Source organism: Perca flavescens, chromosome 15 (assembly GCF_004354835.1).
Source record: "Perca flavescens isolate YP-PL-M2 chromosome 15, PFLA_1.0, whole genome shotgun sequence".
NCBI classification, from domain to species: Eukaryota; Metazoa; Chordata; class Actinopteri; order Perciformes; family Percidae; genus Perca; species Perca flavescens.
The window spans coordinates 17171004-17196988 of record NC_041345.1 but is presented as its reverse complement, the minus strand read 5'-3'; the positions used below and the strand labels follow the sequence as shown (position 1 = coordinate 17196988).

General features: G+C 42.0%; 1 protein-coding gene across 1 annotated transcript in view; it reads right to left on the bottom strand.

Annotated features, from left to right (window-relative positions):
* Positions 1–1881: 1881 nt before the first annotated feature.
* Positions 1882–25985, bottom strand: part of srcin1a (SRC kinase signaling inhibitor 1a) — a 42783-nt gene continuing 18679 nt past the window's right edge. The window contains exons 6-22 of the mRNA XM_028599269.1: positions 24318–25141; positions 23756–23857; positions 23204–23331; positions 21742–21759; positions 20372–20532; positions 17610–17785; positions 16533–16663; positions 16094–16241; positions 14496–14802; positions 14085–14346; positions 13535–13674; positions 13099–13251; positions 12525–12653; positions 11311–11397; positions 10226–11140; positions 8234–8371; positions 1882–2089 (exon numbers count right to left, since the gene is read on the bottom strand). Of these exons, the coding sequence (XP_028455070.1) occupies positions 2084–2089; positions 8234–8371; positions 10226–11140; positions 11311–11397; positions 12525–12653; positions 13099–13251; positions 13535–13674; positions 14085–14346; positions 14496–14802; positions 16094–16241; positions 16533–16663; positions 17610–17785; positions 20372–20532; positions 21742–21759; positions 23204–23331; positions 23756–23857; positions 24318–25141 (3825 nt within the window). The 3' untranslated portion in view covers positions 1882–2083. The remainder of the gene's footprint in view (positions 2090–8233; positions 8372–10225; positions 11141–11310; positions 11398–12524; positions 12654–13098; positions 13252–13534; positions 13675–14084; positions 14347–14495; positions 14803–16093; positions 16242–16532; positions 16664–17609; positions 17786–20371; positions 20533–21741; positions 21760–23203; positions 23332–23755; positions 23858–24317; positions 25142–25985) is intronic.

The window sequence follows — 25985 nt, the reverse complement described above, 5'->3', positions numbered from 1 at the left end:
TCTGTAGATCAGATTCCTTAAAGAGTGAAATCATGTTCTGGTCAATGTGGCATATATCTTACCAGGGTGCTCTTTATCATTGGTGCAACAGATGTGAAAATGAGTCATCACACAAGACTTGCTGTTGTAAACAGCTTGGCTTTACAAGTGCAGAATGTGTGACAGATTGTGTGTTATTCATCACTGTGTGTGCTTGAGTCTTTGGGAAAGTTTGTGATGTCAGGTGCTTAAATGCCAGATCAACCTATAAGATGCTACTGCAGAAACATCCTGATTGTCATAATTAACTAGTAAATACACATATACATGAATTCAATCTCTATACAATTCACCATTTGCATCCCTTCCTTCTGTTTGTGTAACTGTACCTCCTGGTTCTATTTTAAATAGAAATGTGCTCCCTACAATGTGCTTTTGTGAATACGTCCTCATTTTTAAGTTGAAAATATCCTATAATTGTTCCTAATTTCCAATGCAAGGATCTCATTCTGTAACGATGTATATAAATATTCAACAGTGTGACATAAAATCAAAGTCAGAACGTGGAATGTACACTTGCAACAAAGCGCAGGTCAAAGAACGGGGAGTGAGGACAATCATGTAAACCTTTTACACAGTGTGTACAAACGGAGGGGAAAATATAGCACCAGTTCAGAGTTTAAAACACAGGGGATGCAAGAAAAGCCAGAAAAATGCCTTTTAACACAAAACAGAAATTGAAACCACAATCATCACCTTGATCTAATTTAGATTTTCTTTTTGCTGAGCACATTCTGCCAGGTGATGCAGGTAAGTGAGAGCAATAATAACACACACAACTACTGGACTCGGTGATTATTGCAGCTCTTATTTCTATGATAAAAGTCACATTCTAGAAATGATGTCTCCACTAACAACTATGAAACCAGATCAGAGTAGGAAACTTGTCCCAAAAAAAGATTGTGACAAAATTTACAGTACGGTAGTTTCTGCCATGGAAATATGAAGACTGCATACTGGTGTGAGGCCAAAAGTAGAGAGGACAACTAAGAGGACGAAAAAGAAATCAAAAAGCCCATGAAAAAAAAATGCTGAAATTGTCCTTATTGTAGTTGTTTTCTCTTCATGGTTCATGATGTGACGGAGCTTTAATTCTCCCATGACCTCATCCTCCACATCTTTATTACCGGGAGTTGCCAGGGGCAAAGCCCTTATTCACATGCTCGCTGGCCCCCTCCTTGCAGCTGTTGAGGCTGGAGCTACAACCGCTGGGCTCGGGAACCGCAGAAGAGAGGGTAAGGGAACGCAAAGGGGTGGGAGAGGAGGGACACAGGGAAGGAGTGGAGGTGGTGGGTGAAGAGGAAGAGGAGGGGGAGGTAGCAGTGGGAGTAGGAGGGGAGGACTGGCTGCTGGGCAGGGGCAAGGAGGAGGCTCGCTGCTCACGTAGAAGGCGGCGATGACGGAGGGTGGAGGAGAGGAGCAGGGCCTCAGCACTCAGGCCGGAGGCAGACAGGCTTGCCAGCAGGGCCTTCGCTTGGCTGGAGGAGGCTGTCAGGGAGGGCATTGACCCCTCTTGGGGATACTTTCTCAGGCCAGGGGCAAATGCTGCTGCAGGAGAGGGCACTCTGCCTGAGAAAATTCCTGTTTTGATACCAGAGAGGTATGGCTCAATACTGCCACTGGTGCTGTTGATCCCCAAGGCCTTCAGGTAGAGCAGGGACACAGAAGTGGGGCAAGGGGGAATGGAGGTTTTCAGGGATCAAATGAAAAATCATGAACGTCTTATCATAAAGTCTTAAAATTGGCTAGGCAGTGTCCCCTGCAGCACCTTCCCCTACCATTACAGTCAAACATGTGCATGCGTGCATGCTTGCTTACACACACACACACACACACACACACACACACACACACACACACACACACACACACACACACACACACACACACACACACACACAGGGGTTCAGTGTATATTTTGGGGTAAACACTGGAGATGTGAAAGAAGCTGATCAATTAAATAGGGCAGATGGATGTGTATAGCTCTCTAGTCAGGTAAACAGGAAGAAAAGGAAGCTGAAGAGGCTGGACAAGGACAGGTCGCTCACTGCTGCAGGGTCACAGGAAACAGTAGGTGGAAAGGCCGGGGGGGTGCAGGATGGCACAGGTTCACACATGGTGGCAGGGTGGGTGAGGTTGACCGGAAGAAGACGTATCAGAAGAAACGTGTAGTGGAGGGGTAAGGGGTGGGAGGGTGAGGGAAAGGTGAGAACAGAACAAGAGACAAACACAGGAGATCGTTATTCAGGTTGATATCAGCATGTGTGGTGGAAACCATGAGACAGGCTGCCATCTACACATGATGAACAAACCATTGATAAACCCACATTTTGGCATAGGGTGCAACACTAAGTGACAATGTAGATTGCACTGGTGTTGACCACCTTTATCTTGGCATGTTTTAATGATTTTTACTCATTAAAAAACGCAAAATATATTGATGGACAGACAACATCACACCCTTGTGTAATGCTGGAATGAGTCAGTAGATGGCACTGTTCCAACAGTATGAAACTTGTAGGTCACACATTTGTCACAACATGTAGTGGTCTCTTTTTTTTTGCAGGTGGAACTATGGTCAATACATCAAACAGAAACAGTTTGTAAGTTTTATCTTCAGGGGGCAGACCAAACAAAATACATACATACAGTGATGACAGGGTTGAGATAAGAGCGAGAAAGAGCCAAACTTTTTATTGTAAACCTTTTTACACTTCAGGCAGGTTTTTATTTATGCTGTTCATAAGAAACAACAGGAGGAGAGTTTTTGCAGAGGCTCTAAAAGTTTTAAAAGGTGTTTGTGTAGGGATTATGGGGATTAGTTCTGTATGAAAGGTGAGCAGGTGTGCTAGTCTACACTGTCCTGCTGGGAGGCATTTCACCTGCTCTGTTGCAGTTCCAGAGCCTGTGCTGCCAACCGTCCCCAGAGAGCGGGGCTGTTCCTTCTGGTTGAGGAACTCCTCTCAAGCCTGGCCGACACATTTATTCTGGTCTGTGAGTGCAGCAGAGTAGTCACCTTGCCCTTCATCTCATGCACACTGGAGCTGCCTGCCAAACGACAGCTTCCTAGGATAGGTCTTCACAACCCCCACATCACGCCCTACACCTTTAACTAGCCTGTTTTACTGCCAGAAGTAATAAGAGTCCAAATGGGAAATGGAAATTGGGTTTTGCAGCATGAAAGTGATTCACATTGTCGTGCCCTCCTTGATCTGTGCCAAGGCAAATGGGGAGAAATTGTGGCTTTGAACTGTGTTTTTATCCAGCACATTGATTCGAAAGATCCTTATGCCTGGAATGCTCTAATACATCTAGGTAAAGCTTTAATGAGCAGGCAGCCCGGGCACAGAGCACCATCAAAAACTTAATTTTAACACACACAGATAATATCAGAGCTTAAACTAACAACAGTACCTGATGATCTGCACAAAAACTGAGCATTAATGCTTCTTTTTTGCTCCAATAATAAAGTATGTTTGGACCACATTATTTGCAGGAGCATAACCAGGAGGGATCCCAAATTATGATTGGTTGAACGGCATAATGTTCATTCAGCCAGCATATTTTATATTGATGAAAAACAACTGAGTAACTTGAAATTGGCAATGCTAAATGCAGGACTAACATCAAACCAAAATGTGGTGCCAGTGCATCTTCTGTTAGCTGATTGCAAATGGTAAACAGTGATGTCTTCAAATGTTTAACTCTCCCTCCAGCTGGTTTCATGACATGTTAATGTGCATTAGCTGCCTTTCATCTGTATTGGTGGATAATGCCACTGATGCTAAAAAGGTATAAATGTATATATAGAACTATTGTCGTATAAGCTGAGGGTGGGACCACTGAGAGACTCTGAAGGGGTGTGTTCATTCTTCTGAGTTCAAAATGCCTTAGAAATGTCAGTAATCGTTTGGCCAGAGGAAACAAAAAGAGAAAACACCATTGGGAACTGGAACTAGGGTAAAAGTTTGGGGTCACATTTAGGGAATTATATCCAGGAAAGGTTTAAGAGAAGAGACACCTTTACCTTCATCTGTGGGCCGAGCAGAGAGGTCACCCACGGTGGGCAAGTCTGATTGTCAGAACAACAGTATCAGTCAAAAGTGTGATCAACAGGTGTGAGTTTGAGGGAGAAATGAGGTGAGGGCAAGCACTATGGTGGCTTACCCTAAATAGGGATCATTTCAGGTTACAGCTCAATAATAAGGCCTAAATAATATGTGGATCCTAGAAAGACAGATGCTAATGACTGACAGTTTTGACACAAAAAGTGTCAAAAGATCTTTTCAAAAAGATCACAAGCATAATGTCAGTGACGGGTTAAAAAAAACACCAGGTGAAGTGAACATTGGAAAGTCGGAAAGTTCTTAATTAGCACTTAAAGGCTGTATGCAAATGAGCCAGCCAGCTTGATAATTTGACGAGATGAGCTGCAGATAATCAGTGTGTTTTTCCAGCATAGTCCATGCTCAGCTGTTTCATTATCCAGAATTTTAAATTAATTACAAGACAGATTTTGCTCTATCCATCTCTAAGCTAAATTGTCAAGATCTGTGCCGTTTTCTTGGTTTAACATTAAAGATGTCAGGAATCGGATAGAGGAGTGATTTTAAAAGCAACAGCTTGCGGAAACCAATAACACAATGCTAGCTTATCAGCATGCTTCATTAAGGTTTGACTACCATGCTAAAATATTTGTGTTGGCATTTCCAACCAAGCTAATGCTACAGTACATGGCACTGCATGGTTAACAGAGTTTGTTTATTCAATAATAAATAAAGACATTATAAAATAATCATGAAATTATATGTGAAATATATAAATAAACCAATAATTTGTTCAATAATTCAAGACATAATTAAACTCATCTCATTATTATGTTATGTTATATCATCACTCATTTTGTAGTATCAGAATTTAAAGCTTTAGTGCAAAACTTTTTGATATTAATGAACGTCCGTTACATTCAGGCCATTGCCAAATGAGTTGCTACAAAGCTCCACACAACTCTCTCTGTATTTCTCAGTATGGCTATGGTCAGAAACTAGTGTTGCCCGGCAACTTTCTCGCGCAGAAGCTCGAGTGAAGATAATTACCTCTTCTGAAGAGTCCATCATGTTGTTTATAATCCTCCGTGTCCTCCTTGCATACTATCAACCGCGTGGAGGAGGGCCGGGGGCGCGTGCGCGATCACGGAGGGCTTGTATCACGTGGACGCGCCAACAGTGTTGTTGTCATTACTTAGAATTCCTCATGGGGGAGACAGAAAGTACGCACTACAGCTTTAACTGCATCATCATCATTTTGATTTCATTAGACATTTTCCTTTTAAGATGTCCTTTTTTTTATTCAAATTTTTATTAGGAACACATTGGTGTACATAATACAGCACAAAAAAGATGAAGATCATCATAAATTAAAGTCTGATCTAAGTGTGGATATCAATTCAACCCAGGATGCCCAACAGCTTTTAAATTTATCTTGTTCTTACAGTAAAAGTGAGCTTCTCCATCACATTTATGTCGTGGATAACCTCAAACCAATCTTTCAACCTTGGATACATCTGTTGATAACCACTTTCTTGTAAGGGCTTTTTTTACTGGCTGGAAAGTCTGTTTTTATTTCATTTTTTCCAATTACACTTTTATTTCATGTCAATTATTTGACAATGCCACTTTTTATTATTTCATACAGTCACTTTTCATGAAAGTGGTGTTTGCACTACACTCTCACCTTTCAGCCAATCAAGTTAATACAGAATTACTTTGACATTGTTGCTGCTCTAGCTATACAGTAGCTAACTGGCTGAAACTGGTAGCAGTTATAAGGCTTGCTAGCTTAATTAAGAGTAAGTCAGTACACTTAAGTAAGTGTATGTATATATATATATATATATATATATATATATTCATAATAATCACTTCAGTTTGAATAATTTTACAAATTGTTTTTTAAATTTCTGTTTATTTTTCACACAATTTATTTTTGTGATTATTTATTTCATAATCATTTATTTAATATTGAACACACATCTGTAGTAGTAGATATTAGTTTGAGTAGTAAAATATTATAGTATGACCTTGATGGTTGACAGTTGTATATTGAGTCCTCCGCTTCCCCAATGAATGGCCTTTGCTTGTTTCTTACTGGTGCACTAATGGACTACAGTAGTTATTGGCTATTGTGAAAGCTGCCACAGCTGACTGTTAATTCTCTTGGTTTAAGTCAGCTGGTTCTTTGTTTATTGTCGTTATTCGTCATGCAGTTCCTGTATGTTGCCACTCTAAATGGCTTGGCACATAATTGTTTTTTTAAACAGCAGGTAAACGTACTGACTACTGACTTCCCACGCTGACGATTAGCTTTGAGTGCCCACTGTCCCTTGGGGGATAGAGCTTTCACACATACAGCTTCTTTTCACAATGGCTGTTTTGAACAGTCTGTGGACAAAGAGAGTGAGCCATGTGCGAGTGTCATAATGAAATAATAGGACTAATTTTGCTTTGACTAAAGTGTAGGAATTCACTCTACTTTAAAAGCACAGGGAATCGAAGAGACTGACAGGGGAAGAGTGAAAATGAGAAACGGGCAGCATACATAAATTGCAGAGTACAGAAAACGGAAGACGGAAAGAGACATACAGAAGAGGAAACGTGAAAGACTTAATGGTGGGGGGGGGAAAGGTTGCTGTCCTCTTCACATTGAATGATCAGTGATTGCCAGTGACTCAAGGGGCGATTATTACATGGCACTGCAGAGATTCCTCCAATCTTTTCTCAGTCTGAGGCGACCAAAGTTTCATTACGTCCCCATCGCTCCAATCTCTCCATCTCTGCCTAACACATTCATTTCTCTGCAATCTTCAAGACTGAATTTGTGTCTGAATGCTCGGTCAAATTCTGTGGGGGTAAGGAGGTTTAGGTTCACTCCACTGCTCCTGTTATTTTTCAAATTACATTGACATTAAGCTTTTTTTCCCCTGTGCACAAGCGTGGTGCAAAAATCTTCTCTTGGCTATTCTGGACTGACATGCTTCAACAGTTCAATTTCCTCGCCTCTGGAGGCCATCAAGCATCCTTGTGTCAAGTCCTTTACCTTAATTTATAACACGGAGTGCTGGCAAATTAACCCCAAAAAAAAAAAAAAAAAAAAAATAGATGCTGAGCCAGCTATTAGGCAAATGTTTGACAACATATGTATAGAAAGAAGCTGCAGCAGGAAGTTTGCAAGTTTTCTGAAATTAAACTTTTTAATGCCTGTTACAATTAAATATAATAGGCTCCGGACTTTGACTACGTATTTGTACGTCTGTGTGACCAGGCTCATTTCTCATTCAAAACAAACAGGCAGAGTTCTACATTTTCTGAGATAAAACATAATTCAAGACCTAAACAGGTCTAGTATGGGAATATATAATGCCAAGTAAAGGTGTTTTATATATTTTTAATTGGTTTAAATGATATATTTAGAGATCGCTCATGACTTTCAGACATAAAACACAGTTTAGATAATTGAATGGCTCATCCTCCACCACTGTGACCTGTCTGACACATGTCTCTCTGTGGGACAAAAAGCCTGCAGAGGATACTTTGAACTGTTTCGACAAACTCAAGAGACTGCCACAACAATATGACTTTGCCATCAAAGCATTTATGATCATTAGCTAAACTGGTTTTGAATTTAAATATTATCATGGCCACTGTCTTTGAAAACCCCCCAAAATTAAAGAGATATCTTAAATATTATACATTATGTGAAATTTAAACTGAGGAGTGGAGCATGGTGGGGATGTGCAGTAGTTCTGTGGGGCAAGGGGAGGACTGAGTGGAGGTGAAGAGTGATTGTAAAGGCCAATTTATGCTTGATCTGGTGAGTAAATACAGAGGCTGCATGGCTCTGTTCTGTTCAGATGCAGACAGGTCATGAAATTTGCCTATATATTTAAAAAAAAATAATATTTCTTGATTTATAGCAGGCACAGAATATAAAAACTTTTTGTATAATGATTTTTATACCCCTCTTCTGTGCAAGTCTTTTTTTAAATTCCTAAATAAGGGTTATGGCCTTGGCTGCCACCACCGGAAAAGGCAACCAATACAGAGTGTGTCCGGAAAATACCGTACAGTCTGTCTTGACAGGCGCCGCCAGATAAAGCATGCATTGGCCTTGACAGAGCTAAATATAAAGATAATACCTGGTGCTGGCCCTGGATCTTCAGGAAGTCCTCTCTTCTACCACTTTTAGTCTTGTCTGTGCTGTTCTGCTGCAGGTGCTTTAGCTTGGAGGCAGCTGAGGAGTGGAGGACCTTACCAACACTTGAACTATTCCCTCCCTGAAAGGAGAGAAGAGAGAAGAGACAAGAGATGTGTGAATCAGACCTTGGACACACAGTACATGCTCATACATTTTATTTCTCTTCAGTGCATTTAGTTTACGCATCAGACACACACACACATCAGACACACATTAACTCAGAGTACAGAGTTTGGTCCCAGCAAGCAAGTCGCTCTCCTGAAACCAATGAGGTTTTTAAGATCAGAGCTTGTACAGTAGCTGATACAAGTGATCAATCCAGTTCACAGAGTTTCATAATCCATCAGTAGAAAATAACAAAGACGAGAATATAAAATTGCAGCGTCAAACTGACGTTGCGTAGCCTAGCCTCACCGCAGGATCCACAAGGCAGTGTGCTTAATGATCTGTCCTGCTAAATTACTCTGTCGACTGTTTCTAATACGCACAAAAACAAATAAACATGTAGTCAAATATCCAACCAACTGTGCATCTTCTGCACACAGAGACATTAGCTGAAAGGAAAACTAATAAAATATTAACTGTAGTAGTGTCAAACTGCCAATCTTTCTCTGCTGCGGTAATTCAAGGCAAAGAAACCTGTTTGTCTTCCTTTTGAGCCCATTCTTCTCTTGATGCAATGCTGCATTTTTGAAATGCAGACATAAAATATACAGTATATTTAATGTTTTATTTAATGTGCTTATTAAAAACTCAAGTGTAACGGGGAATTAAAGGAGATCCCTTGGTCTGTGTGAATTCGGTGAGTACACAACATTGGACACGAGTAGGAAGAAGGATCAATTTTGAAATGTTGAACGTCGTTGAAATTGGAGTGATGAAATAATGTGTAAAGACACTGTAATCCTCAGCCATGCCTGCCGGAATGCTCCCTGGCTCTAGATCAGAGGGCTGACACTCACCACGACAGTGCAACTGTCAATTATTGCAGCCATGCCCTGAGTGGGAAGCTACATTCAGAGCAACAAGCAATACTACGCAAGCTGTCAAGACATCTCACTGAAGTGGCAGCTGACACAGGAACCAAATGAGTCTTTTGATTATCACACATCTTTTGTTGTGTTACGGTCAACTGGAGGTGAAAGAAACTACCAGTGTTCACATGTGGTCATTAGATATTAACGTGGTAGAAGTGATATTTGGTTTTGGCATAAGAGATGGATTTCTGTCCTCATTCAAGTTGCTCCCAATTTTCTAGCTTGACTTTTTCGCTCTATATTTTCATTTATTTTTAAATAATGTTTTTACATTAAAGTAATGACCCATTATTTGTCTTTCTATGTTCTGGAAACAAATTCACCAAGTCACCTTTAACGTGTGCAATAATAATGTGACACAGTACATAAAATATGCCCTTAAGCTTGTTTAAATACAGCACAACAGCTGATGTACATTGACACATCATTATTTTTTTTAAACTATTTCTGAGGGAAAGAGAGTTGATTTCAAGACAGAACAAAGATGAGAAGATAGAGCTGACTAGTAAAGAGGAGAAAAAAGAAGAAGAAATTTAAGATATTTGTATCATCTATGCATTTGTTTTTATTGCCTGTTTGGTGTAACAAAAGGTGAAATTGGCTAGATTTACAGACAGAAAAAAGATGCCAGGACAGATCGATAAAGACACAATTAACAACTCAGGGCTCAGCAGGATAGCAGCTCCACAGAACAGGCAAGTAGAGAGGAAGTCTGTTGTCTGTCCCCTTCTACATATTTTCGATTTCAAATCAAATTAAGATGCCGATTTAGTCAGGGAGCAGACATCAGAAGCTTGAAAGTGAAGTTCCAACAGTCACCCAGAGAGAAGCAGTGAAGAAAGAAATAGCATGCTGCTTCAGAGTGGGAATCTGCACAGCAGGTGTGAGCAATGAACCTGGATCGATGCTGGGCTGAAAGAGGATGGCTTGGGTGGAACCGGTGGCTTCTTGGTCTCTGAGGTCGGACTGCCTGTCATCTGTACAGGAGTGCTTTTGGTGATGGTGGTCTCAGTGTAGAGCTGCTCCGCATTTGAATGGCCACAGATCTCGATCAAGGTGTTCTCCAGCTCACGAATAGTCTCCTCCAAGCTGTCCAGCCTCCTGTAGGTGCTGCATCGGATAGCTTTTGTTTTTCTTTGGCTCTGGCTGGATAGACTGTCCATAGAGCTACATGACCCACTGGATTTAGGGGTAATGTTTATTGATTTCTGCTGTACCTCAGGAATCATAATTTCAGTGTTGTGCTTAAGTGTCAGCACTCTATCCCCTGACTCTATCCCTCTCCTCAGAGCCTCCACCAGAAAGCTCTGCTGGTCCGAGTAGAGGGAGGATTTTATTCTGGGTTTGGGCACTGGCTTGGATGACTCCAAAAGGGAATACAGCAGCCTGTAGGCATCCCTGACAGTTTTTTCCTCTCGGAGTAGCACTAGGAGAGGCCGGCCAGTCAGCTGGACCTCAGGGACTTCACTAGTCTGTGGTGAGATAATCAGGATCTGCAGAGCTTCTCCAATAGTCCTGCAGAGCTCCTGAGCCTCAACGGGAGACACCACGCTCACCTCTAGCTCTGTCAACAGCAGAGCAACTTCCTGTTTTAACTCTATATCATCCTTAAAACAATGCTGCTCTTGCTGAGGAGGGCTTCCAAATGAATCCCTTTCTTTTGGTGACCAGTGGTGACCAGTCCAATCTCGGGATGGACTCTCTTCTACAGGGTCATTTGCTGAATCTCTGACAGGATCCTCTAAGGCAGTCGGCGAAGCTGGCAAACACTCTGTCAACACGATGTGGGGAACAGGAGACAAGCGCCTTCCCTATAAATAAGTAAAGAACTTGCAGTTTAAATTTAAACACAATTAACTGCTCTTAGCTTCAGCACAATCCAACAACTTTCCATTTGTGATCACTGCAGACTCTGACAACCAAAAGAAAGAACACTTCCTCTTAACATAAGTATCAGTGTGTAAACATGCGTGCTGCTTACTGTTGCAACTGATGTGCTGCCTGTTTGGTCTGCCACATGCAGCTCTCCCTCAAGTCTAGAGGAGTCCAGTAAGGCACAACTGGACAGCTGTTTGACACAAGTTTTTACTGCTGGTCACACACACTAACTCACTCTCACACACACACACAAAAACACACCACATCAACTGTAAACCCACAGCAGAAAACACTCACACAGAATGTTCTCATGTGGTTGTGAAGGACTGATGCATTCTATACAAAGAAACTAAATGTGCATTAAGTTTGTGTCCAAAGTGCATTAATGTGCCACGGATGCTTTCTGAGGCAGTGTGCATTGTTACTAAATAACACTTTTTTATTTTTATTTTTTATTTTGTGCAAAGATAAACCTGCATTAATCAATATTCTCAATTTTCACATTACATCAAATAAAGAAGATGAAGAAAGAGGTTAAACTTCACAGAAAGATTACTACCCAAGTATTCTAGCCATAACAACTATTTTAGCATATTTAGCTAATTGTTTTGGCTTTACAGCACAATTGCTTTATGGTTGAAGCTCCAAACTATCATCAACATAGGTAGCTAAATTTCCAGCAAAAAACTCTGTACGCGCTACCTGCACATCAACAGACAGACAAAATTAGCAATTAGCTAATAAAGAAAGCTGAGCAGCGGATACTTTCTTCGGAAAGATCAAACCAGAGGGAATATAGATCTTACATTCATGAAGTGGCGAGAAACATAACTCTCAAATGAATGCTAAGTCTGCTTGTCTGCTGGATGTGTATGCAACTGTCTGTTAACTTTATAAGCCAGTGATATGGTGACGTTTGTATGACAGCAGGTTTTAATGTTTTTCTTGGCCCCGAGTGGCCAAAAAATAATTAATGCAAGTTTAACTTTGTTGTGTGTGTACAAATGATCACAATATCATTCCGTATACATTCCGTTATATGGTGGTTATACATGGTTATCTAGTCTCTGCAAAAATTGATTACTGACAGGCTTGTGTGTAAATAAGACTTTCCTCAAACACAGCATGCACACACATTTATAATTGGTGAGAAATATTATCTGCAGAAGGAAGACTTTGTGTTAATTTCTGCTTGAAGAGATAGGAGAAGTGGATGTGGCTGGAGGCTGAGCAGTAGCTGGTGGTTTCTGTAAGTGGCGGAGGGGTGAAGAGGAAAAAAGGCTTAAGAGGGCAGCAATCCACAGCACTCAGAGTTACCTCGGTGCCTGGGGCCTCAGAAGGCCACAGGTCCAGTCTGCTGGGGGGTACAATTTTCCTGATGCGAGGGTTAACAGGCAGGGAAAGGGGAGAGGGAAGAGCGAGCCTGAGCGGGGCTCTCTCAAACAGCTGGAGAGGGGAAAGGCAGGTTCAAAAGCTGTCATAAAATGTAGAATAAAAACACAACAGCCACTGAATAATCAAAAATCTGTTTTTGTTGACTTTGTGTTCCATCAAATTTCAGGCAAGCCATCTCAAACACAGTCCAAAAAGCCATCAGGGTCCATCTGCCGGGCTGTGATCTGTGAGCCCTGGGTGATGATGTGTGTGACTGAGCAGTATGTGATCTTTGGGCTCTCCCAGTGCCAGGGGCAGGGGGACATATGGCACCTGCTGCTTGAACATGTGGTAATGATGGTGAGCATGTCTGCTTGTGAGTATGTGTGCGTGCAAAAGCCAGTAGCAGATTGTGGAAGTAACATAAATAATAAAAAGAGAGCAGTTTTCTAAGCCATTGAACAACAGCCTATTAAGTGTATGATCAACATAATACACATCCCATGTTTCAGTTTACCTCCAATTCAGCAGCAATTCTCTCCTCCTCTCCTTCCTCCTTGTCCCCAGTGGCAAGTGTGGGGGGTGTAGACGCAGGACGTGGGTTTTCAGACAGGGTCCTCCTCAGTTTTACATGGGGCTTCTGACCTTCAGTCTCTTCAGATTCAGACTTCTACAATCGCAAATACACAAAAAGGCTTTTAACACATCTGAAGACAGTCTCAGATGCTTGCAGCTTCAACATGTTTTGATCTCACAACAATATTGTTTAGGTCTACAAAACAATAGATTAGCACCGATAACCTTCTTTCTAAGTGTTGATATTTACATTTGAGGAACATCCCTATGAAATTAAAACACCTATTTGACAATTTATTTATTTAATGGCACAATCCTTACTTTATGTGATACACATTCATATTACAAATGTATTTTGTGAATTATCTCTGTCTTACCTTTATACTTTTCCCAGGAATGAGGGGCTCTCCGCTGCGGCTGGTTAAGCCTGGAGAAGACGGGAAACTGCGTCTAGGTGGTGGAGGAGGAGGAGACTTGGAGGGTTTCTCTGTGCGATAACGCGGCACTGTCAACTCATCTGGAAAAGGAAGTAATTCAGGCATCTTGAGAAAGGACTCATACAGTGAGTGGCATTACAGTGAAATTAGGACAAGCTATGACGCAATTTCAGACATATTATGTGTAGTGTGTAAAACATGCTTTACTCAATATTACATGTTATGTTGAGTAACTTATTGCATTTATAAAACTGTCTTAGAATCTATACTGTATCTCCAGTTTTGATATTTTTCCTATTTCATTTCAGTTTGTCGAACACATGTTGACCTGCGGGGTTTGTAAAACTAATTGGAATAATTTTAAAATGCACAATGGTTTTCACTGAAAACAAATCTGCTTTTCTTAGCTCTCAAAAAGATGACAATTTGAAGAGGCAATGTTTTCGCTTGATAATGATGTAGACTGTTTTTCCTGAACTCTCCATCTTACCAGAGCCACGCCTGGATCCTCCATCTTTCCCAGACAGCTTGTGCTGGGGCTTGCTGACGCGGTGCTCTGAGGTTCCTACCCCACTTTGGGGGATCTGGGAGGATGGCGTGTTAGAGGAGGGCTTGATTTGCTTGGCAGCAAAGTCCAGGTCTGGAATAGCTTTTAATAACTCAGCCTGGGTCTCTTCCAGCAACCGGTTGATGTCCTGGGCGCTGTACTGGGTCAGACTGGCCCGCTTCTCCTCCCAGTCTCGCTCTGCTGCCTGTAAAGTGCAGACACTGATCTAAACACTTTATAACACACAGTCAATGTGTTGTTGCAGAACTGGTGTAACTATGATGTTATATGATCTGTAATGCAGACTATGTGAGACCAGAGAAAGAAAAAGATCAAAACAGAAATAAATCCTACCAGTCGGACCTCCACGGATAAAGCTTTGTCAGCTAAAGCACGGCGTTCCAGCTCCTCCAGGGCTTTGCCTTTGTGGGGAACAGGAGGATGATTGTCCTTGTGAGGGCCAGACAGGTTTCCGTGGCCACGGTTGAGGCTGGAGTGGGGGCTCCAGTTGGACAGGCTGTTGCCTCCCCCAATGTCATTGATGGTGAGTGGCGGGCTGGTGGTGAGGTCAAAGTCTGAAAACTTTCGCAAGTCGTCGTTGTGCTTTGATGAAGGAATAGAGAAGTCATCCTGCTTCTTCCACACTCCATCATTCGCTTGTCTGGTAAAACATTGAAGATTAGTTCTTTAATAAATTTTTTTAAATGTAACACAAACAAAAACATGAATAATCCATCACCTGAAGTGAAAACAAGTGTTGCTGAATGCCCAAAAACGTTTTTTCAAAGCTCGAAACACTGTGAAGGGTACAAACCTTTGCCAATACTGAATCCTTCTTCAATTCTCTCTCTTTTACCCACAAAGATGAGAGGATACAATTAATTTGATAAGCTCTTTTGATCAGTGAGGTTAATTAAACTGTGGGTGCTTTTTGGACACAAGGCTAATTAGACGGGGGCAGTGGTGGCCTAAAGGTTAAAGAAGCGAGCTTGGGACCGGGAGGTCGCCGGTTCAGATCAACAGGATAAAATCTGGGTGGAGAAAGTGAAAGAGCAGCGGTTGTCCCTCCCTCATTGCAACCACTGAGATACACTTGAGCGTGGTGCACTTAACCCCCAACCGCTCCAGTGGAGCTGCTCAGTGGCCAGCAGATCAGACTGTGGTTGTACTGGGCAGCTTCCAGGTATGAATGTGTAACTGTGTGAATGTAACAGGTCGTCGTTGCAAATGAGAAGTTGTTCTCAATCGACTTACCTGGATAAATAAAGGTTTTAAAAAAAATTGATAGAAAGATAGACGTGTCATGACTGAAAGATAGGGGACAGAATGCCTAAAGGCACACTCACCATAACATAAAAAAAATATTTATTCATGTGCCTGAAAAGAGCCTTTATTAGGGTGTCACCCATAAAGCCAAGGGGTCACATTAATACTTGCTGCTTGAATGAACCCTTCAGGGCACCTTTTTTTCTACATACATTATGATTTTAAAACATCACTCTGTCGAATAAATGTTTACTTGTGGAAATCTCTGATTTGATTCCACAGCAATATCTAATCAATTTTTCTTGGTCCAAGGCCTGTGTGTCCACCTCATTTTATAAAAATCCATAATGTTCTGCTGACACACAAACAAAGAGGGGTGAAAACATAATCTCTTTGGCAGAGATACAAATGAAAAAGCCTTCCTTGAATTGATTTACAAATGGGTATGTTTTTTCGTGTCAGCTAATACCCGACATATTTCACTACATATCACTATGGAAGAATTTATCACACAAATGCACTCTTTATAGGATTACTTAAAACTTTACCATCTCCAAGTCCATGCAAGGACAGTTCATATGAGTTTTACTTACATTTAGCTTCTTTAATTCAACACAAATTGGCTTTCCTTAACTAGCATATAGAGCACTGCTGTACTGTTGCTCTTAGTCGGAGCAGGTTCATACTTGCGCATGGTGGCGAGGGTGTCAGTTATAGTCTTGCAGCGTTTTAAAAGGGCATCAAGCCTGTGTGGCTCTTCTTTCAGGAATTTGACGGCCTCCACCTCCACCCTGAGCACCACCCGCATCTTACTCTGCAGGCCTGGGAACTGATCTGCAGGAGAAAGGAGAGGAGTAACACAGGAAGCCAACCATGTTCCCCTCAAACAAATCAATTCCACTTGAAAGCCTTTTTGGGTAATCAAGAAAAAGCACGTTGAACTACTGTAAATGGTCAGGGAGTTCATTAAAACAATGAGCAATCTGAGACTGATTAATTGTTTGACAGAATGACTGTGGGTGACAACGCGTGCCTTGGTGAGTAATTATGCATTGAGTGCATTTTAAACTGTGTTTTCTGTTACGTGCCTGTGCACAAAATGTGAAATGCGCCAGCATGACTCACTTTTCAGTTCTGTGAGTGTTTCTCCCAGCTTTCTCAGAACAGTGGCCTTCTCCTCCAGCTCCTGCACTGTCACCAGCTTGTGGTTGACAGACGACTCCTTCTGGATCTCCTCCACTGACTTCTCCAGGTCACTGAGATGGAACAGACAGAAGGCTGAACACCAGGGAATCCTCTGCTACACCTAAATTTTACTGAATATTTATCTCAGAATTATGCTATTTGAGTTTCAGGAAAAAACTTCCACCAATAAACTGTCTCTCAATCAACAAGACCAACAGTTCTGGACAGCTGAACTGGAGGAGTGTGGACGGGTACTCAGAAGTTTTAAAACAACTGAGGTGAAAAGTAGTACAGAGAATCTGTACAAATGTGCATTTACTCAGCTCTAATATTGAGTGTGTGTCTTGTCTGTTCAGACTTACAGCAAATAAATCAGCCTTAAGTTATTTAATGAATGAAAGTTCCATGTATAATTAACTGAAATAAATTGGCCATTAGGTAGGCTGAATAACCAACACTGATTAGGAGAGATCATCTTAACAGTACAGCCAATTAGTTTGCAATCAAAATGCCGCTCAGAGTGAGATTCAGGAACTCTTGTGCCGCTCACAGAGAGATCCAGGACATATTAACGCAGAACATTTCCACATATGAGACAGAAGCAAGTTATCTGATTATAAAAATCTCAAGGTAGCTCTCTGCTCTGGTTTTGCAGTCACTTCAATTAGTTACTAGACCGTCTCATACCTCAAATCTTAATAAGCATCTGGCTCTATGCCGGGCTTAATTACAGTTACAATTTCATCCTATCACTGTGTCACCGTGTGAGTCATCTAATTATAAAAAAGATATGTCATTTTTGAAGCAATTATGAAATATGTAATGTAGGATCATTTTAAACAAGATAACTGTCAACTAATATATTCAACACACAGACAAAAAAATCATTCATATTAATACCAATGCATATATTCGTCTTTTAATAACTAATATTTGGATTATTATTGATTTATAAAAACTAAAGATTTAATTGAGAGGACATTATTGCTTAATAATAAGTCTTATCCGTTTACTGACTGGAGCTGCTGGATGATTAGCTCCTCCTCATTGAGGTACTTGAGTCTCTCCTCCTCCACCAGGAGGCGCTGTCTCTGTAGAGGATCCTCCTGTTTCCTCAAGGCATCGGCCACACGCACGTTTAGCTCCGCTTCTGTCCGCTTCAACAGAGTTCGCACCGAATCCTGGTTCTCCATCTGCGCGTGCGCACACACACAGACACACACATACAGACACACAGACACACACACACAGACACACACACACACACGTTACAGATAACATGTATTGCTCGGACTTCAGCAGGGGCAAGGGTTGTACACTCAGCGACTATTTGGAAATTAATTGTATCAATGTTAGCCTTGCTAGCCTCATGTGAATAGCTTGGTGAAGTTGTGAAATGAGCTATCGTTGCCACAGCAGCATAACAACGGGACAACAAGGAGGAGAATTGCAGTCGCCTATGGCTTTTCAAAACAGACCCCAGTGATTTACAGCAACTACACATTTTGTTTTGCCCCATCCTTGAGAGGGCAAGCTGTGGCCTCTTTACCTTAAAGGAACACGCCGACTTATTGGGAATTTAGCTTATTCACCCTAACCCCCAGAGTTAGACAAGTCGATACATACCATTCTCATCTCCGTGCGTGCTGTAAGGCTGTCTGACGGCTCCAGTGGCATTAGGCCAGCACAGAACATGCAGGTGAATGGTTCCAGCAATCCTACTGCTCCGAATAAGTGACAAAATAACCCCAACATGTTCCTATTTACATGTTGTGATTTATAGTCACAGCGTGTACAACAAACAACGTAACATGAGACACAGCCGTCTTCTAACTGTAAACAAACAGGGAACTATATTCTCAGGTGGAAGAATATAGTACTTGGGCGGAGCGATATGCTCGCAGCAAGCCTGAGAATATAGTTCCCGGTTTGTTTACTGTTAGAAGATGGCTGTGTCTCATGTTACATTGTTTTTTGTACACGCTGTGACTATACAAATCACAACATGTAAATTGGAACATGTTGGCGTTATTTTGTCACTTTTGTCACAATTGGGAGCAGTAGGCTAGTTGGAACCAGTTACCTGCAGGATCTGTGCTGGGCTAAGCTAATGCTGGAGCCGTCAGGCAGCGTTACAGCACGCACGGAGATGAGAAGGGTATGTATCGACTTGTCTTATTCTGGGGGTTACGGTGAATAAGATAAATTCCCAATAAGTCGGCGTGTTCCTTTAAGACCTTCTCTGCCTTGTTATGCCAGAAGAACATTTTGCTCTATCCTTGACTGCTTATGTGTTTTTTAGCGATTGCTTGTGAGTCTTTAGCCTTAAAAGCATGGCTAGATGCATATGCAGTTCCCTCTGTGGTGTGTGTGTTTCAGCTCCTGCACATATATGTTTCTCCTAACAGAAAAAGCTGGGATGCCCTGAGGAGAACAAAGGCTGTGCATGAAAGAAGCACTGAGCGTGAACTGAGCTCCCTCTCAGTGTTATGAATGGAATATTCTACAGGACTACTGCATGTAATACAACTCCCTGAGATGAAAACACCTGGTAAGCAAGACAAATCAATAATTGATCAGCCTTATGTTCCAGGAAGTGAAACAAGACAACAATATCACTAACATTTGCAATTACACAGTATTCCCCATTATACTACCAATGATGCTACATATGCATAAGGCCAAACACAGGAAATATGAGTTTCAAAAAATATAAAAGAAAGAAAAATTAATTTGTTGGTATTTTCTTATCTTGCAGCACTGTGCTGTCTCTCTCCCAGTTGCGTCTCTCTTCTGCATGCTCCCTCTGTATATTTCATGAGCCACATGTAAAATTTAAGCCGGTGGCATCGCCATGGGCAACAATATGGGTCCAGGTGCAGAGGTCACACTTGGGCACCCATACAGGTAAAAAAAAAAAAAACTGTCCTCTCTGGGTACAGCACAGCCTCGGTTGTTTGGCTCTCTGTCTCGGCCAGTTCAAGAAGTCCTTTTGACTGCTGTCAGGGAACAAATAAAAGTCACTCCCATTGCTCCTCCTTTCTCTTTTCCCCTGCAAGAGACTTAAATCTCCTCCTCTGCCACTGAACGCATTTAACTCATCATCTCTTCCTGCAGTAACCATGGCATCGCTGGCATCAGAGATAAATGGGATAAATGAGGGCCTCATCTCCACATTTCCGTTAATCCTTCTTTGTGGCATTTCATCGAATTCTGCATCCATCATGACATTCTGTATCTCTGTAGAATACTTTGCCATGTGAACTGAGCTTTAATCTTCCACTCGTTCTATTTCATTATTAATTCTCAAAAGGCACAATGCCCTCAATGTGTCATGCAACACAGCTATGTGAACCTGCAGGTGTTATTTTCTGTAGGTATAGTATTGAAGTGAAGATCAAAAAAACCTCAAAACCACTGCTCCTGCATACAGTACACGTGTTGAAATACTGTTTTGTATATATTCAACATCACAAAATGGTTCTGCTGAATGTAGAAAATAACAGAATTCAAATATTGATTATATTTATTTAATTAATATTTAATTTAGCCGCTTTCTACAAATTTGGGGCAATCTGTGGAACAAAAGCAAACCCCATGTAGAGTGCATGATGTGGTCTCACATTTTTTATAACGTGTATGTCAACAGTGAGGTATGATGGACCCTGCAAAGAATAGCCCTACGTCATTCAGACTTTTTACAAAGCGCAATTTGGGTAAACAGGCTCTTTAAAAAAATAATTTTTTAAATGGATTATCTGGATGGATATACTATATACCTGTATTTTACGTAGCTGGCCAAGCTGTTTGCGCAGGTCGGTGGCGTTTTGCTGCAGGCCGTGCAGGTGGAGCTGCATCTGCAAGCGGCCGGCGCTGTTCACCGGAGTTGTGTTAGAAGGTGGTGGTGGCATCAGAGCTAGAGGTGCTGACGGTGTATGAGCTGCCAATCACAGAGCAGGACATGGGGGGTCACCAGGAGGTCAGTTGGGAAACAAATTGGTTAGTTTGCTGGGCTGTGCTCCGGTGAGCATGACACAGTACAAACTGTAACACACACCGCACACAGACCTAAAGAAATGTACATATATAGAAAATCTGGGCACATGTGCACACACTGACACAAATACAGTGTGTGAATGCAAAAAATGCACCATATTCACAAAACTAATAGCCCTCTGGGAGAAATGTAAGCTCATGCTATTAGTAACCCATATAGAAGTGCAATTAGTCTATTCGGTAGTGACACACAGGGGGATAACCATGCTCTTATCTTAACACAGGGCTTTGAAAGTATGGCCATTGACTCCCCAGCTGCTACACACACACACACACACACACACACGCACACGCACACGCACGCACGCACGCACGCACACGCACACACACATGCACACACACACACACACACACACACACACACACACACACACGTTACAGATAACATGTATTGCTCTTACTTCAGCAGGGGCAAGGGTGGTACACTCAGCGACTATTTGGAAATGAATGTTAGCCTTGCTAGTCTCATCAGAATAGCTTGTTGAAGTTGTGAAATTAGCTATTGCTGCCATAGCAGCATACAGTAACAACGGGACAACAAAGAGGAGAATTGCAGTCGCTTAAGGCTTTTAAAAACAGACCTCAGTGATTTACAGCAACTACACTTTTTGTTTTGCCCCATCCTTGAGAGGGCAAGCTGTGGCCTCTTTACCTTTTTACTGTAATACCTGCTCATGCTATTAGTAACCCATATAGAAGTGCAATTAGTCTATTCAGTAGTGACACACAGGGGGATAACCATGCTCTTATCTTAACACAGGGCTTTGTGAGTATGGCCATTGACTCCCTAACTATTCACTCACACACACACACACACACACACACACACACACACACACACACACACACACACACACACACACACAAAGGAGAGCCGTCTGTGACAAAACAGCCTTCTTAAATTCCCAAAGGAAAAACCAAGCAGAAAGTAGAGAGAGACAGAACGAGGGGGTCCACTCTCTGGGAAACCAGCCAGGAGGAAAACGTGAGGATAGACACTGCCAGCTACCCAGCAACAACACACACCCATACAGAGAGCCATGAGTCTGATAGGAGAAATAAAAAGGGCGATAGAATAGGAGATGACAACTACCTTTCTGTTTCAGCCGTCCTGTTGGAATATAGAAAGAGTGAGCAAGTTAAAGAGAAATTAAGAGGGTAATAGAGAGACAATGAGGAAGAAGAAAGTCTTAAAAGTTCATATTTACAGAATGATGATCCTGGAGAGATTTTTTTATTGACTACACTAGAGAAAATGATTCCAGTGATGGCTTAGTCTTTTGGCCATGTATCAATTTGTGAGGAAGATTCAAAGACTACTGTGTCCTTGCACTGGCCCTGTGAAGGTCTGGCCACAGAAAAGGTTTGTTTGTGCCAAAACTGCGCTACAAAATTAGGGACATAGAGGAAAAAAGGACAGAAGGGGGAATTAGAGGAATAAAAGAAAAGCAGGATGATAAAATGATGTTCAGTATGTATTACGCTACACCTGAAACGATTCCTTTCACTATTTCAAATATTCTATGCTGACAAATGTATATTTTGAAGCTAAAGTCTGATATTTTGAGAAATTCCCTTAAACATAAAATTCCATCTCTATGCAGTATAGTGATAATAAAAAAATTACAAAAATAAACCTTCCAAATACTTCAAAGCTGTCTTATTACCTCGTCAAGAAGGTTATGTTGACAGTTTTGTATGTTTGTTTGTTTAACACCTTTCAACAGCTTCAAGCTGTTAGAAGGTACACATTTTCATTTTTATCAAAGCTTTTACCAACATTTCCCTCCCTGCTTCCTGTATTTGTGCTTAGTGAGGCTAAATACTTCTCCATACTGCACAAATTGATGAAATTAATGCTTTTCTCATCTGAGTAAGTAGGACAACACTCAATTGTTCAAGCATTGGACTGTTACTTTAAAGTCTTGCAATGGCCCCAAACCTAAAATCAATTTGACCAGCAATAAGTTTTTAGCTGTGTTTTCAAATGGTGAACGAGTCATATGGAATGAATCTTCATCGTCAGTAGTCGGAGAAAGACAAAGATAGTGAAACAGAAAAGAAAGAGATGAATGAGTTAGCTGGTTTGGTTCGGTTAAAACTGTTTAGTTTGGTTCATTTAGGCTGGTGCGAAAGCTGTCAATCAAACTCTGATGCAAATAATTCTTGACAAATTGAGTGAGTTTTCCCCACATGGGTCCTGATGACGCAGGATGACAATTGCCAAAACTGCCCAATGAATGAGTTACCGGTCAGTCTGTATAACTATATGTTTACAGCTCTTGGTTTGTTAGTTAAAAAGCCAGTGTGAACAGAAACAGGACCAGAACTAAAAGTCAACAGCCTATAATTTTTTTCTCTTGGATTGGACCGAATGGACTAAACTACAAATGTCAAAATCCCTTAACATAACCAACTCAACAACTCTTAACTGAACCAAGCAGGACCATTGTGAGAGCATTGTCAAAAGAAAATGAAAGCGTAAAATAATTCCTAAAAAGATCAGCACAGCAGTGGTGTTAGTAACAAGGTGGCAATTACGCTGCTGTACTCACTTCCAGTGGCGGAGCCGTCACTGTTGGTTTCGGTCTTCTCGCTGGAAGAGAAAGGTAATGGCCGTGAGAACTCCGTCCCTTGGTCCGGAGGGCAGCCCGCCATCATGCAGAGACGCAGCAGGCCGCATCTGAGGATCAACGGCCACAGGGCAAGGCAATTACAGTGCTAACGCTAACAGCACTACTACTGGACACTATCAGACTGATTACATTAACAAGTTATCTTCTTGTTAATGAGCCCCTGTTGTGTTCATGAGACTAAAGTGCCATGACAACAATGTTCCATGTAAATGAGGAACTTAAAATCTACTGAAAAGCACATCTCTATGTATCAATGAATAAATCAATAGCACAGTGCTGTGTAGCTAATGTTTAGTGCTTTGTACTTGTGCTGTGCTCACACAAAGTACCACTTCACTATTTGCTATGGAGCTGATAATGGCTGTGATAACAGCCTGCTGCTGCTCCTGTCGATAATGCTCCATACGTGTCTGACCTGAAGCTGTATCTGTGAGTTTTGGAGGGTTAATGGGGTATAATGGAGAGTCTTACGTGCTATCACTGTCTGGTGCTCTGGTCAGCACACTCTGGACCAGGCCAGTAAGGCTGGCTATCTGCTTCTCCATTGCCTCCATACGCTCCAGGCGATGATCCCTGCAAAATAAAATACCACATACGTCTCACCAAACGCTAAACACACAAAGGCAGAGGAACACTTGGATAACGTAAAAAAAATTGATAAAAGAACTTCAACATACAGTGCTGTAGAGTAAGCAATGAAGCTTTAAAAGTGCATGCAAACTTGGTTTTAAATATATGCCTGTAATCAAGTTAGTCACAAGTCCCAATTAAAGTTTAAAACATTTAAAATTCAGCTGATCCTCCTGATTAGGATTGTGTGAGTGTGGTTTGAAACCAGTGAGGACAAAACTGAGAAAACACAAATACAGAAACCTTTCATGCTAATTTCTTTTCAGTATTTTGGCAGATAATGTTGTGTTATGACTCACTCAGAAGCTAGAGCAGAAACTTTTAAGAATTTTTTTTTTCCCAGGACCTTCTTTAAACAATACAAAATACCTTAATGAAATTCACCACCCAGACTCGTACTGACCTGCTGCTGTCAGGGTCCTGGCCAGACATTGAAGAACCAAAGCCAGGCGTTGCCCTGCCACCCTCCCCAGGCCCAGCTGTCAGGCACAGAGGCTCTGAACTGGAGCTGGGCCTCGACTTCGGGCTCTCCACAAACACAGAGGAGGAGGCAGAGTCCTTGCGGAAGGTCTGCCTGACAGGTGAGGCTCTGCTGGGTGAGCTAGAATACGAGTCCCTGTCCCTCAGCTGCATGTCAGGAACTTTCTGCGGGGATGAGGGCGGCATGCGAAAACCCATGCCCAGTGTGGCTGAGGAGTATGTGTCAGCGTAGAGCGAACCTCCAGGCTTGTAGAGGGAGTCCTCCAGGTCCCCTTGAAGAGCAGCAGCTGAGTAGGTGCTGAGGGAGCGCACAGAGCCACGGCGGTACAGGCCACTGGAAACAGGGAAGCTAAAGGGGTCTCCGATGGCAGCTAACGACTGAGTGGAGGCGATGCTGAGGCGGCCCTCGTGCATAAGGCTGTAGGGATCTGCATACAGCCCCTCGTTCTTCATCAGCGCCATATTCTTTGCAGAAACTTCTTCATCAGGCTTGACATCGCGGCGCTCCAGGATGGCGCTGGGCGAGGGAGACAGGCCTACGTTGGCACCATGGCCGGCTGAGGGATGGTGGGGATGTCTGGGTTGTTCATGCTGGGAGTGGGACCCAGTGAAGGATGGAGGACGGCCGCCGCTGTAGGAGAGGCGTGAGCGGGATGGAGAACCAGAGGACGCCGAGGCCGTAGAGGAGGGGAGGGTGTTGAGGCGGCGAGTTGGGGAGGAGTCGCGAGACGAGTACACCATGTCTCTCTAAAATGAACAAGCAGGGATGAGGGTTACCATGGAGTCATACGGATGAGAGTGTTGTGTTTCCCCTGTGTCAGTTTGACATGAAGTTGACTGTGATCTGACTGACACTAAAGAGGCTGTCACTGTCTGTACATGCCAAGAGAAGATTAATTTCTGGAAAGACCAATCATACATCCAATTGCCCAATTTATTCTCTAAAAATGTTCTTTTTATTTGTTTTTAAATTAGGCCAATGACAGAACGAAAGAAAAAGAACTGTCTGGCCAAAATCAATGTTTTCGGGAGGTCACACATAACCATTTATGTAATTCTTTTCCTTCTTCTCCCCCCAAGTTATTGGCTTATAACTACATTACTACAAGTGGGTATTGAGTCCAATCTCAAATCCAAACATATGTATTATTCTATTTAGTAGAGTGGTGACAGGATGCAGGTGACAAAGCTACTCATTCATTCTGAACAACCAACAACCGAATATACATCTCTGTCAACTTAGAAAGGCAGGTAAAGGAAAATAATAGCTTTGTATAGTAGAGCATCATAACATAGGTAAACATGCCCCAGTGCTTTTTTTCAACCCACTTCTGCCTTTGTTTTCCTCCTGTTGTGATTTTTCTCATATCCGCAGCTTTTAAAAGACAAATTCTTGGTTTTCCTTTGTCACATAACTACTTTTGTTGCCCTGGTTTTCTTATTTTTATTCCCTTCTCAGCATACTAGCTAACCTTGTCATGCAGCACCTTGTAATACAGAGAATATACTGGAGCGTGACGAAGGAATTTGTGCTGCTGAGCTGTTATGCCCAGGGACAAATTTATATATATAGTAAGTATACATATTTTCA